The 16,904-nt window shown below is 38.6% G+C and overlaps 1 protein-coding gene across 1 annotated transcript in view; it reads left to right on the top strand.

Moving 5' to 3' along the window:
- The window catches only part of TRIO (trio Rho guanine nucleotide exchange factor), a 247,376-nt gene that overhangs the window by 140,294 nt on the left and 90,178 nt on the right, over positions 1-16,904 (top strand). Inside the window, exons 16-24 of the mRNA XM_086468999.1 lie at positions 478-597; positions 2,097-2,288; positions 3,476-3,625; positions 5,091-5,205; positions 9,925-10,040; positions 13,234-13,356; positions 15,262-15,456; positions 15,568-15,683; positions 16,235-16,301. Of these exons, the coding sequence (XP_086325125.1) occupies positions 478-597; positions 2,097-2,288; positions 3,476-3,625; positions 5,091-5,205; positions 9,925-10,040; positions 13,234-13,356; positions 15,262-15,456; positions 15,568-15,683; positions 16,235-16,301 (1,194 nt within the window). The remainder of the gene's footprint in view (positions 1-477; positions 598-2,096; positions 2,289-3,475; positions 3,626-5,090; positions 5,206-9,924; positions 10,041-13,233; positions 13,357-15,261; positions 15,457-15,567; positions 15,684-16,234; positions 16,302-16,904) is intronic.

The following is a 16,904-nucleotide window of genomic DNA, read 5'->3' on the forward strand; positions in this document are numbered from 1 at the left end:
AGGGCTTCTGGTTTCAGTGGATGTGTCAAAGGCGGCAATTAGAAGACGCTTAATGGTCACATTTTTCTCAACATTAATATTCAAAATTATTTACTTGCTTTTTACTAAGCTGTGTGTCGTCAGTTTATGTTGCTGACACTGGCTCTTAGGAAAACACTGCTTGTAACTTGTTCCTGTTGCCCAGGTGACAGAAATGGTGTTTGGATAACACAACCTTGTTCAGAGTATAAACTGAAACCACAAGCAGGTAGTAGTTGACTGAAAGATAAGCATTGTCAGCTAAGTGAAATTATAGTGAATGTCTTTTGCTGTGTTTTGTGGAATACATAGTTCACTGTAAATATATAATTAATAAATTGTTTAGTTATCCATTCCGGTACTACATGTGACCCTAAATGTTTTTGTCCCTAGCAGTGGTGCTTTTCTTGCTGGTTGGCAGTGGAATTGCCTATTTCATGGGCTTCTCTTTTGTTACAGGTTTTGGGCTGGATCCGAAATGGAGAGTCAATGTTAAATGCTGGGCTCATCACTGCTAGCTCTTTGCAGGAGGCGGAACAGTTACAGAGGGAGCATGAGCAGTTTCAACATGCAATAGAGGTAAAAGCACCATTTCAGTGACCATAGCCAAGAAGTCCTGTATTGCAGTTCATGAGTCTCTGTAAATAGCGCTGTTGGGTTCACGCTACAGTATTTTGGGTTTAGGAAAAGCTATTGAAATCATCTTATGGCAGAGAGATAAAAAAACTTACTGGGAAGGTGGGGTTTTTGTTCTTCTTAATTTTGGAGCTACAATTCTAGGTGAACGCATCTTCTCAGTGACTCTTTGCATCTTTGTAAAGTGATAAATGTTCACAGCAATTTTACTGAAAACGGTGTTTCCCTTTGTTAGAATACCACATATAATACTAATTGTTAAAGTTAAGAATAAATGGAACAGCAAACATCAGTTTTGTGTGTTCCGATATCATCCTTTAAGGTTTCCATTTTTGTTTGACAGTAGGTTTCACTGAAATTTTTGTGTGGTGGTGTGTCCATCCTCCTGCCATATCTTCAAATTAAACTGATCAGCTTGGTCATATCTCTACAAAAAATAGGCAGAGATCTTAAAATTGACTGAAATGCAGTATTAGTAGTTTATATGCACTATTGAGGGACTTATGGTGATATTGATTATATATAGCATACATTTTTTTTAAGAAGTTTACTTTTGTCGAAACATTAACCAATGTTATGATTGTTTGGGAAAACGATTTTCAGAAGTACTCTGTCTTGCAGTAACTCATGTTTGTTCGCTATTTGGTGAAGTGTTAGGCTTTGCCCCCCAGCCCTCCCTTTTTTTTAGGGGGGTGAGGTTGGTTTTGTTTGGGGTTTTTTTCAGTTTGCACTAAATGTACCCTCATTTTGAGAGTTTTTGTAACTCTTAAGTATAAAAATTATGAGACCTCTAGGTGTTCGTCAATTTAAGAATAAATGACTAGGAAGCTTAAATTCTGTGTGTTCTGGATCATTCTGTACTCAGATATAATAACACTTTATAGTTAAGGGTTCCAGATTTTAGGCAAGTATATGTTTATACAGAGAACTACAGTTAAAAATTTGCGTACAGTGAATGGAGAGTTGTCTTGGGTGGGTCTGCATGTCTGCACCTTCATTTGCTCACTACTGATGTGCAAAAAAACTGCAGTAAAGCTGTGAGGACAGTAATAGCAATCAAGCCAAAATAAAATGCCTGTTTTCCATCATCTTTTTCCTCACCATGAAGGGAAAGAAAATCAACCTGAAATTCATCATTATAACAGTGTACTGCAACATAGATATGCCATGGGTGGCTTAATGCTAGACAGTGGCTATTTCTTACAAACTGCTAGTCGTTGTTGATTTGATGATAAATTTCTACAGGATTTATTTCCTTTGTATTTGCCTAGTGAAGTCATGCCGTGACTAATATTAGACAGTTATTTTTAGTCGATGGGTGTTTGTGCATGTGTATAGAAGTGTCATTAACACAGTGAAAGTATGAGCCTTTGAGATCTTCAAGAAAATGGAGAAAGAAATTCCATGATCAACTGAACTCCTGAATTTTCGCCTTTTGTCAGAAAACACATCAAAGTGCCCTGCAGGTTCAGCAGAAGGCAGAGGCAATGCTGCAGGCTAATCACTATGACATGGATATGATCCGCGAGTGTGCAGAGAAGGTTGCTTCCCATTGGCAGCAACTGATGCTGAAGATGGAGGACCGTCTCAAGCTTGTGAATGCCTCTGTTGCCTTCTATAAAACTTCTGAACAGGTACAGAAATGCTACATGATCTGTGTCTGCCTTGGTTAATTCTTCAGTGTAGCATGAAACAGCATTACCTAAAAAAATGGTTGACTGGGTTTGGATATGTGTACTAATTTGATAACAGCTACAGTCACACAAACAATGAAGAAGACAAATCCTCTTACCAGCTGCCTTAGAAAGAGAAACCATGTGTTGCAGCCTTTCAATATCTAAAGAAGTGTTATAATACAAAGACTTTTTACCAAGGTCTGTAGTGACAGTACAAGAGGCGGTGGTTTTAAACTGAAGGAGGGTAGGTTTAGATTGGATGTAAGGGAGAAATTTTTTATGATGAGTGTGGTGAGACACTGGAACAGGTTGCCTAGAGAAGTTGTGAAGACCCTATCCCTGGAAGTACTCAAAAGTCAGGTTGGATGAGGCTTTAAGCAACCTGATCTAGTGAAAGATATCCCTGCCCATAGCAGGGGAGTTGGACCATAGATGATCTTTAAAGATCCCTTCCAACCCAAACCATTCTATGATAAATGAATAGTAGACAAATTGAACTAACTGCTAAGAGACTACGGTGTAACTGGTCTGGCTACACTTGCTTCAGCTAGCAAACTTCAGAGAAGGTACATTAGAAATCTTTATCTGTCTCCTCTATCACTGTGCCCTTTAATATTCCTCAGATTCTTATTTTCAGCTGAGGAAAGTCTTGCAGAACATTTTCAAGATGAAACACTGTACAAGGGCTTAGCTGAACTTCTGCTTGTTTCAAGAAGTTTTTCTTAAAGCATAAACAAGTTACACAGAGGTTTTAATGGAAGTACCTCAGATGGCAAATTCTGTTTTTTTGTGTGGGAGTCAGAGAAAAATCAGCTTCATCTTCCTTGTCCACAGAACAGTAGGGAGAAGGTTGGCAAGGTTGCTTCCTCAGCAATTGTATCTTCAGCCCATTCTGAACTATGCAGGCACAGAGGCAGAGGAAGATAAGCAGTTTTAGGGATAGCCCTCTGAGCCATTCCATGTAAGCAAGCTAATGCTTGCAAACCTACAGCCAAAGTTTGTTAAGTTGCAGTCAAAACATGTCAGAAGCTAAGGTATATGTAAGGAGTAGATAGGTTTTTCTTTTTTTTCTTTTTTTTTTGCTTGTGTTTTGGAATTTTTGTCTTACTGAATTATATTCGAGTTGGACTCCTCTTTGCTGATAGGTGTGCAGTGTGCTGGAAAGCCTGGAGCAAGAATATAAGCGAGAAGAAGACTGGTGTGGGGGAGCAGACAAACTGGGTCCCAACTCTGAAACAGATCACGTTACTCCCATGATAAGCAAACATCTGGAACAGAAGGAGGCGTTCCTAAAGGTAAGGTTTGCTGTTTTTTGTGGTCCTCTGTGTCTTGGAAAGCGTGCACTCAAACACTTACTCTTACCGTGCTGAAGGGTATGTGGAAAGCAACAATGCCCATTCAAAAGCTACAGGTATGTCCCAAACTGCAAAGGTGTGGGAAGTGGCACATTAACTGCTTCTGACAGTGATTAGGAGAATACTGCCAAGTGCATAAAATTGTAGCCAGTTTTATAAATATATTTCCTGTTGAACTTCAGTAGATGTCAGGTCTCCCACTGTGACTGAAGAGGAATTGGGAATCACTGCTTTGAGCAGCTGTCATTCTAAAGAATGCTTAAAGGCTGCTGCTTTGGAAGAGAAGTGACAGTCACGTAGTGCCATTGCTGCCTTTGCATCAGAACAGCTCTCAGATGTACTTGGACTACAGTAGAGTACAGAAGGAGGAAATTGGTAGACAAGCATCTGGGAGTAGTTGGGTTTGGGTAATAGTCTGCAGATAAATGAAAGGTTTTCGTTCCAACTGATGTCCTAGTGGAGGAGGTGGTTGATGATACTGAATAAATGTTGGGGGTGCTTGCATAGCAGTGTAACTAACCCTGTAACCAAAGGCTTTTTCCAGCATCACTTTGAAAGACTACTAGGAGTATAAAACATGCTTTGTTAAAAGCCTTTTTGTGCTCAATGCACAGATGAGAACATTCAAAAAGATATTAGCATAGCTCTAAGTATACTGTCAAATAGCTCTTTCTGTGGCTGGCATGTGAGTTACCAGTCTTTGTTTTAAAACAACGTGAGAAGTGACTTAGTGTCTATGTCAGTATATTGAACCATGCTAATTACCTAACCTTTTAAAGTAGCATTTCCTGTTCTGCTTATTAAAAATAAGGCAGCCAGCCCATATGTAGTAGTTGGTGTAAATTAAGATGAAGGCAGCTGAGCTGAGTGTTGGCAATACAGCAGCGAGGACTGAAAGCTCTCAAGGCCTTGTCTTAGTATTTTAAGGTTGTGTTTTAACATTTTAGCACTTTTGGTTTCACTTCAGTGGAGCGTTTATTTTTTATTTAAAGTATTGGTGGAATTTTTTGGAATATCCAGGTGAATACATAAGCATGTGCACTCTGTTTACACAATTAATAACTTCAGGTGGCACATGGCACATACACGAAAAATTCTCTGTGAGCTCGGAGTCATGCGCTAGAAAGCTCTAGAGTAGGTAGTTGCTTTTCAGGATCTTCAGATGAAAAAGAATAGCATTTTGTTTGGGTTTGATCATTGGGTTTTTTTTTCCTGCTGGGTAAGTAAGGATTAGCTGCTATTTTAATGGTTGGGTTGGCTTACTTGTAGAAGGGTTTAACAAGCAGTACTTTCTAAAGTTGGAAAGGTTGGGAAATGCACAAAAGTGGGGTGAGGAAGGTCCTTCATCTCCTTCTGGATGTATATTTGTGTATCTTCAAGTAAAGTAATACCACTGACTCTCTAGGCTTGCACACTGGCTCGGAGAAATGCTGATGTCTTCCTGAAGTACCTGCACAGGAACAGCGTAAACATGCCGGGGATGGTGACACACGTCAAAGCACCTGAACAACAAGTCAAAAGTAAGGGGTTTCTTTTTCTTTTTTCCTCCAAAGACCGTGATCATCGTGTCTGTGGTGTGTGTGATGATGGGGGAGTGAAACCTGCCCAAGTGGAAAGCATCCTGTCAGACTTAACAGGAAATAATTAAAATTGCTCGCACACATTGAAGCAGCTGCCAGTCATCAGATTCTCTTATACCCAAATGAAATTGCTTTGAATTTATATATCTCTTGCTTACACTTAATCTTCTTTCAATTTGAGACTCAAATGTGCTGCTTTTGTTGAGACAATGAGGTGGTAAACTTCCATGTGATAATGTTTGGTCTGAAGCCAAATGGGAGCTGATCACTGTGAACTTGCTCGGTGGGTTAGTGTGGTGCATTCTGTGAGTTCCTTGGTAGTGCCAGCGTGATAGAAGACAATCCTTGAACAACGCCTTTGGGCTCTTCAGGTGGTTGAATCAGTATTAAGGATCTTCATAAAGTATAGGATAACTGACATCATGTTTAAATTAGGTGTGTAGATAGGTAGTAGCTGAGGTGAGGCAGGAAAGATCTATTACATGGGGCTTGTCTTTCGCTAGGATTGATTCAGTGTAGCGCAGCTTTAAGGTGTAACATGCACTGTGAGGAATGGAGTAGAGAGAAATCTATAGGGTTTTCAGGGACAAAAGTACAGAAATTAATAGGGTATGCGTAACCCTATTATGGGTGAGGTAGACAGAACAGAGATCGTAGGGATTCAGAATAAATATTGAATTTTACTAATTTATTTGTCAGTCGTATTCTGCTCAACGCATTTTGAAGCTGTGACTGAAAACTCAGGCCATGCTACAGACTCAAAACCAGAGAAGTCTAATTGTCTAATTAATTGCTGTTTGCAGCTACCCAAAGGGGAGTTATGCAGAGGATGGAGCCAAACTCTCAGGAACATGGCAATAGGACCAAAGGAAAAAGTCGCAGCAAGGAAAATTCTGAATGGATGTAAGGAGAAAGTGTTACAGCAAGAGTGAGAAAGCACTGAGTAGAGCAGGTAGCCTAGACAGGTAGTAGAATCTCTGCCCTTGGGAATTTTTAAAACTTAGTTAAACAAGCCCCTGCAAAACTTTGACATTAGTCCTTTTTGAGGAGGAGACTGGAACAGATGGCCTCCAGAGGTCACTTCCACTCTAAATTACTTGATGACTCTCTTAGAAAAGGACATGCTTGCTGCTTCACTTTACTACAAGGGGAAAATAGTTTGTGTTAAACTTACCCATGTATCCAACAGTACTCAAATTGAAAATCTCCCTGTGTTGAATTAGGTAATAGGGCATTGGCCATGCTTTTCACCCTAAGGAAATAATTGGATTGTGCCAGTTGAAACTTTGAGCATGTAGAGCTAAGCATTGTTTTTCCTCTGTCCCCAACGCATCAACATTTGTATAGCTGAACAAGACAAAATATCAACAGAAATCCTGGCAATATCAATAACTGAAGAAGAGTTGCTGCATTTGTCATTTAGCTGCTCTTTTAGTAGTAGGCAGAGAAAACAAAAGCCAAAGCAAGCACGAAGTTGTAGCTACTGCACTTACTGAGTAAGAAAAAGATGATAGGGCGTTTAGACAAACTTTTTAAAAACTCAGTTTTGAAATCTGTGTAGAAACAGTTATTCTGAGAAAGGTAAATATGGTCAGGTGAGGAAAAGTCTCTGCTAATGTCCTTGAGAATATATCAGAACTGTATGTGTTCTGTGTACAGAATGATACGTTTGGTATGGATGAATGATACATGTTTAGAAATCACAAAAAAAGCAACAAAAATCCTCAAGCAGGGAAAAGATAAGCTATGTGCTCTAACACTTTTTCTCTTATAAGCCATGTAATATATGCTTCTGAGAATTAAACATGAGTCAAGATAAAACTGGCGAGGACTCCTTCCTTTGGGGTCTCTCTATATGGTGGTAGCTGACCAAGTGATGTAAAAGTTCACTTTTCCTCTTCAAATATGCATATAAAGAAAAAAAAAATTCTCTTTTCATCTCATCTATAAATAGATATAGAAAAAAAATAGTGTTTATTTCATTTTGGTGAAATAAAGGTTACATGTGTTTTACTGGACCATTACACACTCATGCTCAAGTGTATGCTTGAAACTGTGTCAGACTGTGATCAGGATGTAGTATATAAACGAACACTTAAAAAACTTGAATAACCCTTGAGTTTCTGCAGAACTGCTGAACATTTTTCAAAAACTTCATTCAGTGGTATAGTTGATCCTTATTCGCAGCTGCAGATTATGGTATCTAGAAAAGCAATGTCTCAATCTAGGCAAAGTTTAGCTAAGCACATGCTTATTGGGAAACAGGAATCAGAGTGGTACTGAACTCTGAGAGGTGTCCTTCATACCAGTGTAAATAGTTTCCTTCACCTGCAGTTAAGACTATCCAAATACTGTATCAGACATAATGCCAAAGCTGAGTTTGAGGAAGGAGTTGTGGCCTGAAACTGTGCTGTGGCAGATGGATTCATCGACAGTTGTCTGTAAGCTCAGAAACGGCATTTTTATCTTTGCTTCTGCTGCTAATTTCATGTTACCTCATTCTCTGCTGTACAAGCTGCTGCTGAACATCGTGCAGGAACTTGTTTAGTGGTGCTTATATTTTTAGATAGGTTGATAGAGAGTGCAGTATGCATAGAGACAGCTGAAAGCTCTCCGAGCCTGGAGAATAAACTGAAAGTTTAGGAAACAATCCTAACAAATTTTGGCATCAAAGAAAACAACAACAGGGACTATAGTTCAGAAGGCTTGAGGTGGAGCTGCTCATCCAAACCTAGTATTACATATTGATGTTCTATAACTTTGAGTATTTTATAGAATATTTTTTTCTTCCTTGGCAGTCCAAGAAATTAATGACAGTAACACTAATGGTACCCAGCCAAATATCTCTTACTGGCTTGCCATCTGTATCATGTCCTGATGGAACAAATGCTGTTCCAGTTAGCTAAATTCACCTTGCTTGCTCTTTGTTAGAACTACTTCACTTGTGTCACTACCAAGATATCTCTTTATATGATGTGTCCAGTTGGGTTATTGCATTGTATAATGATAATTGTGTCCCACGCCTCCACCCTGCCCCCTGAAATCTGGCATGTGTTCTGAGCAAGCATTTTGGAGGTGGTGTAAGGCAGAAATAAAACTGAGAAAACAGGTGAGGCTCATAGCAGATCAGCTCATGGCTTGGCTAAGGGACAGATCAGTTGAGGCATGTTTGAGGGTAGCCTGCCCAGCAGGAAGAAAACCTTGGCTGCAATGACCAGATTCCAACCAAAAGCAAGTCCTGAGTGATCTCAACACTCTGTGGCAAGTGGGAATACGGTGCTTCCAAGCAGGAGGATGTTGGCAGTGATGCAAACAGGTTTCATAATCCTCAGGGGGGACTGTGACAAGTGGTTGTAATTGGTCCCAGATCACTGCTAGAGATGCTTTTCCCCTCCAGCTTCCTTTATTTGAGCTTCTCTATCAAACTGGTTCTTGGAGTTGTTAGTTCTTGGGATGTAAGGCATGGTGGACCTGCACAGTGGGCCTTAAGAAGCCTAGCACCTGATAGCCTTTATTCATAATTATGGAAAATAGCCTGCTGTGGGTATAAGTAGAAAAGCAAGTAAAGTGTTACTGTGAAGACTGAGCCTTTTTTGTAGTCTCTTCTGCTTCTGGTAGACCTCCGTTTGGGTTCTGTGTACTTTCAACAGAATCATGTGTCAGAGACATTGAGTGTCCCCATTTCCATGTGTTTCAGCTTGTCATCTGGGTTTGCAGTAGCTACCAAGTCTGGTAGGACTACTGCTCTGGAAGAAACAGTGGGTAAAGTAAGCTTCACTGGAAACTGCTAGGATTTCTTTGCTTGAAGAAAAAAAAAATCAATCAACATTAAAGAAGCAGGGTTCAGATTAAATCTTCTGCATGTTGTAAGTAGTCCAGGAAGAATTTATAAGCCAGACACGTGGAATTGCAGGTGGAAACTGGATGTGACTTCTCAATGGCAGACAGTTTCTGATACTCAGGAAAGGAATAACAGATTGTGGAGTTAATTATTTGATTACCTGGAAATTCTCTCAAGGGTCGATGAACACTCATATTTGAACGAGTTGACTTACTCGATTATACTGCTATTGGTTTTGATTGTTTATTTTGAAGGGGAATTACAAACTTAGTAATTGCGGTTTGTTTTTTTTAATTACTTGGGTTTCTGTGCTTAATATCTACTTAGGTTGCATTTGTTCTTATAGTTCCCTAAGGTTATGTATTTGCCCATATGTATTAAATTATTAAAATATTTTCTAGGAGACTGGTATATTCAGAAAAGGTTTTCTTATTATAGTTATCATGTTGTGATTACTTGTGCATACTCATTCTTTCTGAGGAAACCCTGTCAAAAATCATCTTTATCAGATTACATTTTCAATTCTATTATAAGCAGTGGCAGTCCTTGTATGAAAAATATTTGAGAGGAAAAAAAAGATGTCAGTAGTTAAGTTGTAATTGTATCTCTAGTTTCTTTAACCAACATGTCTATAAATAATAATGAAAAAGGAATGCTGTGTGTCATCAATATCAGGGAAAAAGAGCAAAACAATGAGTAACAGGAAGAGTAAGTGTATTGTAAATTCTACAATATAAAGTACTTTATTCTGATGATTTTGTGTGATATTTCAAATTTGGTTGTCATAACCTCTGTTGAAACTATTTTCATTTCTTCAGATATCTTGAATGAACTCTTCCAGAGGGAGAACCGTGTGCTGCATTATTGGACCATGCGTAAAAGACGTCTTGATCAATGCCAACAGTATGTGGTATTTGAAAGAAGTGCAAAACAGGTGAGGGTTTTATATAAAAATCCTCTTCAGTGTGTTTGAGGTTTAGTATAAACTGACCTGTCCCACAATAAGAAATTTGCCATTGACTTCAATATTTCAAATGGCTGAAAGATCAATGATTAAAATAGAAAGTAAGTGAAATTATTTGCTTTTGCTTTAATACAAAGCAATTAAATCCATCGAGGCAGGCTGTCTCTAATGCTGTGACTTAAAGGTAGTGTTTTGCTTCTGCCAGCTTGACCTGTACTGGCAAATCTCATTTCTGCAAGCTTGTGTTTGACGAATTGTTATGCTTGTTAATTTTACACACACTCCTAATTTGGCCAGGGAAATAACAGGCAGCAACATTTTTCTCAGATGTTGGTGGGACACACGACATCTAATTAAGTTGATCGGCAGTTTCAGAAAACTGACAAGTTGGATGACTCATTAAACAATAACAACTGAATGACTTTGGTTTTGCAATTCTGCGTGTGTTTCTTGCATGGTAGATCCACCTCTTTGTATTTTATTGAATTTATCAGTCTGAAAGAACTATTAAGTAACTCATACACACACTGAAAGATCCCTTTCACTAATCAAAACACAAGCCATAAAAGTAAGTAGGGGGTTCCAAGTCAGAATGACTGGAATGATCTGCAATGGTTATTTACTACTTTTTTTTAAAAAAAAAAAAAAACTGGATATAGGACAAAGAGAGGAAACTATCTGTTCCTGTTCTGCAGAAAAGGACACAACGCCCATAGTGTGGAATATAGTTACACCTACTTGAAAGGACTCAAAAACCTAATTTTTTATTTCTTTCTGACAGCCAATGTAGACAGAGGCTTAAATACTAGTGGTCTGTTTTGGTCTCTTGAAAGATTTCTAAAGTCTGTCTTTCATGCTTTCACAAAGAAAGTAATGAAGGATAAATCTTGGAGTTAAAGATTAATACCTCTTTAAAACAATAACACCCCTTCCCTGCCCCCAACCCTACTTACGAATAACCTTAAGGCCAACCTCTGCCAAGCACATGACCTACTTGCTTTTGTATAGAGATTACTAACAGTCAAACACCGTCAGCGTTTTCATTGTAAATCACATTTTTCAGCAACCACTAATTCAGTCATTGCAAACCAAATCAAACCATATATGGACTCCACACTGTTTAGCCAAAAAACGGAAATGTTGCTGTCTTCATTTAAATTTTTGTTTGAAAGGTGGAAGAACTCATTCTTTGAGCTTCCAGAACTTGATGCCCTGCAATGGGAGCAGATACCATAGTAGTTTGCGAGGACACATAGTTCCAGAGTTAAGGGCTTACCTGATCACTAAATTGATTTCTTCAGTTTTTGTACAGTTGTATGTGTCTCCAGCATACAGTCCTGATCCTCACGTGAAATGAGAGCTGATCTAAACTGTAGGAATTAACATCAAGATGAACTTTCTGTCATATTGTGGTTCTAGTAGCTGCCAAAAAGTTATGAAAGGACAACATTTGGGGAGGGGAAGGTTTTTTCCCTTCATTCCAGCATTGTGTAATAAACCCACCAAAAAAAGGTGGAGGTTAAAAAGCAAAAAATATCAAAATCAATGTTGTTTGTAATATCAGCGATAGCCCTGCTGCTTGTCTGTATCAGTCTTCACTTGCAAAGATTGACATTAGAATGACAAGGGGTATTGTACAGGTGATTGGTTGAAATGTCTGTTTTCTTGACAGTAGTCCAAGAGTTGTTGGTTTGTTTTGATCAGCAACACATGAAAAGTATAGGCCCATCTCATCAGGCTTGCATCTGCACTGATATATGATTACGTAAACAGCATCCTGGTATTCACATTCAGTGTTGAATTTTGAAAGCTTTCTACTCACTTTAGTTTTTGTACCAAGAGGCAGAAGCATCCTAAGTGGAAGGAAGATAATCTTAAATTGTTCAGTCACAGCCTTGATGAGTTTAAATTGTTGGTGGAATTACCGTATAGACAATGCCTTTTCTGATTCAGTGTAAGGTTGTGCTTTTGAAAAATACGTATCTACTGTCCACCAAGATAAAATGTTTCCTGTTCTTGGTAAACTGGAAGTAGAAGAGATAGAATGAAGAATGAGGACCCACTAGCAATATATTACTTTTTCTTCTGGGCTATTAAATTTTTGTCTAGTACTGTATGCATCTACTGAAGACACAGAAGATACACATGCATTAGTAACAAGACAGTTCTGAGCAAGCTGGATTAAACTCTCTGAACATTGATATTAGCTTTGTCAGAACAAGAAGTTTCTAAGTTCACGTGCCTCTGCGTACTGCTGTAGTAGCCTGTATTTAGAGCTGCAAAACAACTTGATAATGTCAGTCTTCAGTTACATTTTTTTATTTTTACTGTTATGCAGCAGTTTGAAAGGGCTCTCTTTTGTTTGTTTTTTTTTCTTCTTCCCTCTGGTAGCCAGAGAGTAGGATTCCTTGGAACAACTGAGTTATGCTTAAAACGGCAGCAAATTTTAATGTGAGTTACATGCATCAGCATGGTTCATAATAGTGAGAGAGTAAGGTGCCAGGATGTGGAAGGGAAACAATTTTAGTCTGCAGTTCTTAGTTCTTGTCTTTTACAACCTATACATACATTAATTGTTTTAGCTGATACATCTCACCCTTCCTCCTCTGCTGCAGGTTTAATTTCCAGGACTACATGTAACTACAGACCATACTTTGTGAGGCTGGAATACGCATCAACTAGAGTGTGAAATGATAGTTAAATCTTATGTTCTTGGAAAGTTTAGCCTACACATTTGTCAGTCTTATGTGTATTTTTACAAGTTTGAAAATGCATATTTCTGAGTACAGCTGTCCTGTGTGATTTTTTCTTTCTTTTTTTTTTTTTTTTTTTTTTACTTAGTTGGGCAGTATACTAACAAAACTGTAGATGCAGTCAGTTAGAACCATTTAATAGTTCACTACTATAGTCCTGTGGACTTCCCTGAAGTATTGAGATTCATGTGTCAGTTGTTTAATTCTTTAAGCATTGCTTCATAGTCTAAGTGAATTCTTTTAGTTACAAATTGTTTGGTACTGTATAGGCACTAGATGATTGCCACGAGTGACATAAGAGTAAAATTTACCTGTGGTCAATCTGTGTTTGCAAAATACTGATTACACGTGGTTTCTATTGGGAAAAGAACGTTGCCGCCTTACTTTTTCTTCATGAATGCTTTGTTTAGGCTCTGGAATGGATTCATGACAATGGAGAGTTTTATTTATCCACACATACTTCCACTGGCTCCAGTATCCAGCACACTCAAGAGCTGTTAAAAGAACATGAAGAATTTCAGATCACAGCAAAGGTAAAATAAATAAATAAAATTATGTAAGATTTAAAAAAACCAAAGCAACCCAAATTCCCCCCCTCCCCCCCCAAAACACCCTGAGGATGTGTCCCTTAAGGTTTATTTACTTGCAGCGACTTTCTCTGTGTATTTCTGCTGGGAACAGAATAAACCAAAAGATAACCAGAAGATAATCACTGTTACTGGAGCTCCATCAGCACTGCGTGCTGTGGATTTCTCATGACAGAATCGTAGTGAGATGGCCTAAAAATGTTTTTAAAAAACCTACAAACCTTGCAGGGCCTCTGATTTCCACTTTTATATCCTCATGTCTGTGGATTACTGCATGCTCATTTAGGATGTAAAATACAACAAGGCGTATTATTATTCAGCTGTGATTTAATTAGAACATAGTAGAAAAATTAAAGCTTTACTTCTTAGGTTACTCATCTTATTAAAGTATTCCATGATTCTGCTGTAACTTTTTGAGCCATGGCAGCATTATATTATTCTGCATCTCTGGAGTCCTATACAGAGATGCAGATGTCACTTGTGAGGCTTTCCAATTTTCTCATACGAAAGATGGGCAACTAGTGCGTGACTGAAGTACCTGAGTTTACGTAGCCTTGTCTGTTTCTGCGTTTCGTTTTGTCACCTGTTCAAAATGTCACCTGTTTCCACCGCTTGGCTCATAGAGCCCAAGAAAGTAAGCAAGTGTTCATTTGTCTGAAGGACCACCTCATAAAGAGAAAGAGACTTGGAGATGGAGTTGGTCATGGGACATGTGGGAAGGGAGAAAAGAGAATCTAGAAAGCACAGAGATCACTTTTGCTTTTCAAACCTGGATTTTCTTCCTTCTGAGCTTTGCTCCAACCTTTGTTCTGCTGGATCTCTTCCAGCATGCAGAGCACCTCTGCCCCCCTTGTTTCCTCTGTCAGTCAGCAGATGATGTGGGTGCCGCTTTTGAAAGGATGTTGTTAGTGCCACTCCCTTGGCGTTTTGCTACCTGTTGAGAGGATGTGTTAGCTTTTGCTAGTTCCATAGTGAAAAATGCTTGGAGGAGGGACCATTAGGAAAGAAAAAGAATTTTTTTAAAAAAAAGGGACAAACGCTGTTGATTTTCCAACTGACATAAGAGTCAAATTTTTATTGACTGTTTTGCTTAACTCTCTATTACCAAGGGCCCTGACAGTACACTTTGCTCTGACATGGTACTGGGGGGGGGAGGGGGGGACAGGGGAGGGAGGGGGGAGAGAGAGGTGGAGGTATAAACTCATCCATTGTGGATGATTTGTGATTTCCATGAAAGAAAGTGCGTTTCTTTCATGTAAAAAGGCAGCTTGTTAATTAGGAAAAGCACTTAGTTACAGATTTGGTTGTGGCTGCGTGTTCTCTTAGTTTCTCTCAAACAACTGTGTGACAATAAAACATAATATTAAAAAAAATAGTCTGAAAAACCAAAGCGTCAAAGTGTAAAACGTATAACAAGACTTATCTCCATCTCAACACCTCGGTGATGTCTAAAGGAGGTAGGTTCTTGAGACCGTGGGCCTGCTCCAACACCAGTGCTTCAGTGGTAATGAACAAAATATCCTCTTTGGCATCAAAACCCCGTCGTATTGATGCGAGGAGAATACCCATGCTCTGAAAAGCTTGCCTAGCAGAATTTAATCTCTGGGTTAGATATGGAGCACTTCTTGAAAGAAAAATAAACAACCTGCTTCTAGTCATTTAATAATAAAACCTAAGGAAACCTATATTCATCTAGTGCTGTTTTTATTAAGAAAAAGGTACCTGTTTAAAGGAGTTCTGGGAAGAGAGAGAGGAGGCTTCTCCAACTGCACTTAGTAGCAGGTTATGCAACACGACCCCTTTCATGACAGGTAGGACTAGTAACTGTTCGATATTTTCCTGTTTTCATAGCAAACCAAAGAGAGGGTAAAGTTGTTGATACAGCTGGCTGATGGCTTTTGTGAAAAAGGGCATGCTCATGCAACAGAGATCAAAAAATGTGTCACAGCAGTGGATAAGAGGTACAGAGACTTTTCCCTGCGCATGGAGAAATACAGGACCTCTTTAGAGAAAGCTCTGGGTATTTCCTCCGATTCCAATAAATCGGTAAGAGACATTTGAGTGTGATGATAGACAAACAAGCTTTGCTTGCATTTGATTTAGCTGTCGTTTTCTCCTGTCTCCTTCCTTAATCAATTCTTCCTTTCTTTAATAAAGAGCAAAAGCTTGCAGCTGGATATAATCCCAGCCAGTGTCCCTGGGTCAGAGGTGAAACTGCGTGATGCTGCTCATGAGCTTAATGAAGAAAAACGAAAGTCTGCCCGCAGGAAAGAGTAATATATTTATTTATTTTTAATCAATGAGAATGCATAAATCAGTCCTGATAATGAAGCAACTATCATTGCTTGTCTGGCAGCTTAGAAACTGGATAAATCGTGAAAAGAGAGTGATATTACTTAATAGCTCCTATTGCCTTTTATTCATATGCTTGTTCTCAAAGATAATTGTAGCATGTCAGAATCTTAAACTTTCAAAACTATGTTAGACTTCTTTTAACATGCTTTGTTTCTTTTTAGAAATAATATGAAATAAATGTGTATGGGGAGGAAGAAGGACAACAGTTAAATGACTGTAGCAAGTGAAAAGCATTTGAGAAAAAATTCCATCTCCTTCCCCATTTCTTTTCGCGGTGTTTAGTAATGGAGGGATGTTACCTCTTATGCTTCCTTCATCTGTTCTCTCTCTTCGCATTTCAGTTCTCAGACTTTTCTTGCAGCAGTGGAAAAAGCAAAAGCTGATGAGGAGAAAGATGTATTCTGGTTATTATGCATTCATAATTATCTAACAGACTGAGATTTGATTATACTTTCTGTTGTCACCTAAGGTTCATAATGGCTGAGCTAATTCAGACTGAAAAGGCTTACGTAAGAGACCTCCGGGAATGCATGGATGTAAGTTTTCCTTTTTTTTTTTTTTTTTTCCACTAATCTTTGAAGACAGGATTCAATCTGTTGCTTTCTGTTTCTTTCTGGTTTTAACAGCTGATAATGATTGGTTTGCAGTCATAGGACCAAATTAAGTATCTTTTCTGCCATTAAGAAGAAACTTAGAGTTACATCTGAAAACAGCCACTTTGGAATTCTTCCTATATGTTTCGCTTTTGTCAGTACTGAATTTCAACATTTGCTCCTTTCCCATTTCATAAATGTGTGGGGTTTTTTCTTTTAGAGAGGGGAGGAAAAAAGGAGGGGTTTACTTTATTTGCTTTGCTGGCAATAGAGAAGAGCTTGTGTTAGTTCTCTTGTTATCTGCATCACATGTTCTGCTACTAGGTGACTTTTTGAATAGAAATTCAGAGAGGTTCCATGGAAAAGTGCCCAGTAATTGTTACACTGAAGCAAGTAATGTTCATTGGTAGCTGTTGCACAAAGCATGAACTTCTAGACTGCAGACATGACCTTGATAAGGAATATCCTGAAGCATTAGAGGTTGTCAAGAACACTATGCATTTTAAATTATGAAGTCTCAAGGACTATGTTAAATTGTCATTTTTA

Source organism: Leptosomus discolor, chromosome 8 (assembly GCF_034619465.1).
Source record: "Leptosomus discolor isolate bLepDis1 chromosome 8, bLepDis1.hap2, whole genome shotgun sequence".
Taxonomy (NCBI): domain Eukaryota; kingdom Metazoa; phylum Chordata; class Aves; order Leptosomiformes; family Leptosomidae; genus Leptosomus; species Leptosomus discolor.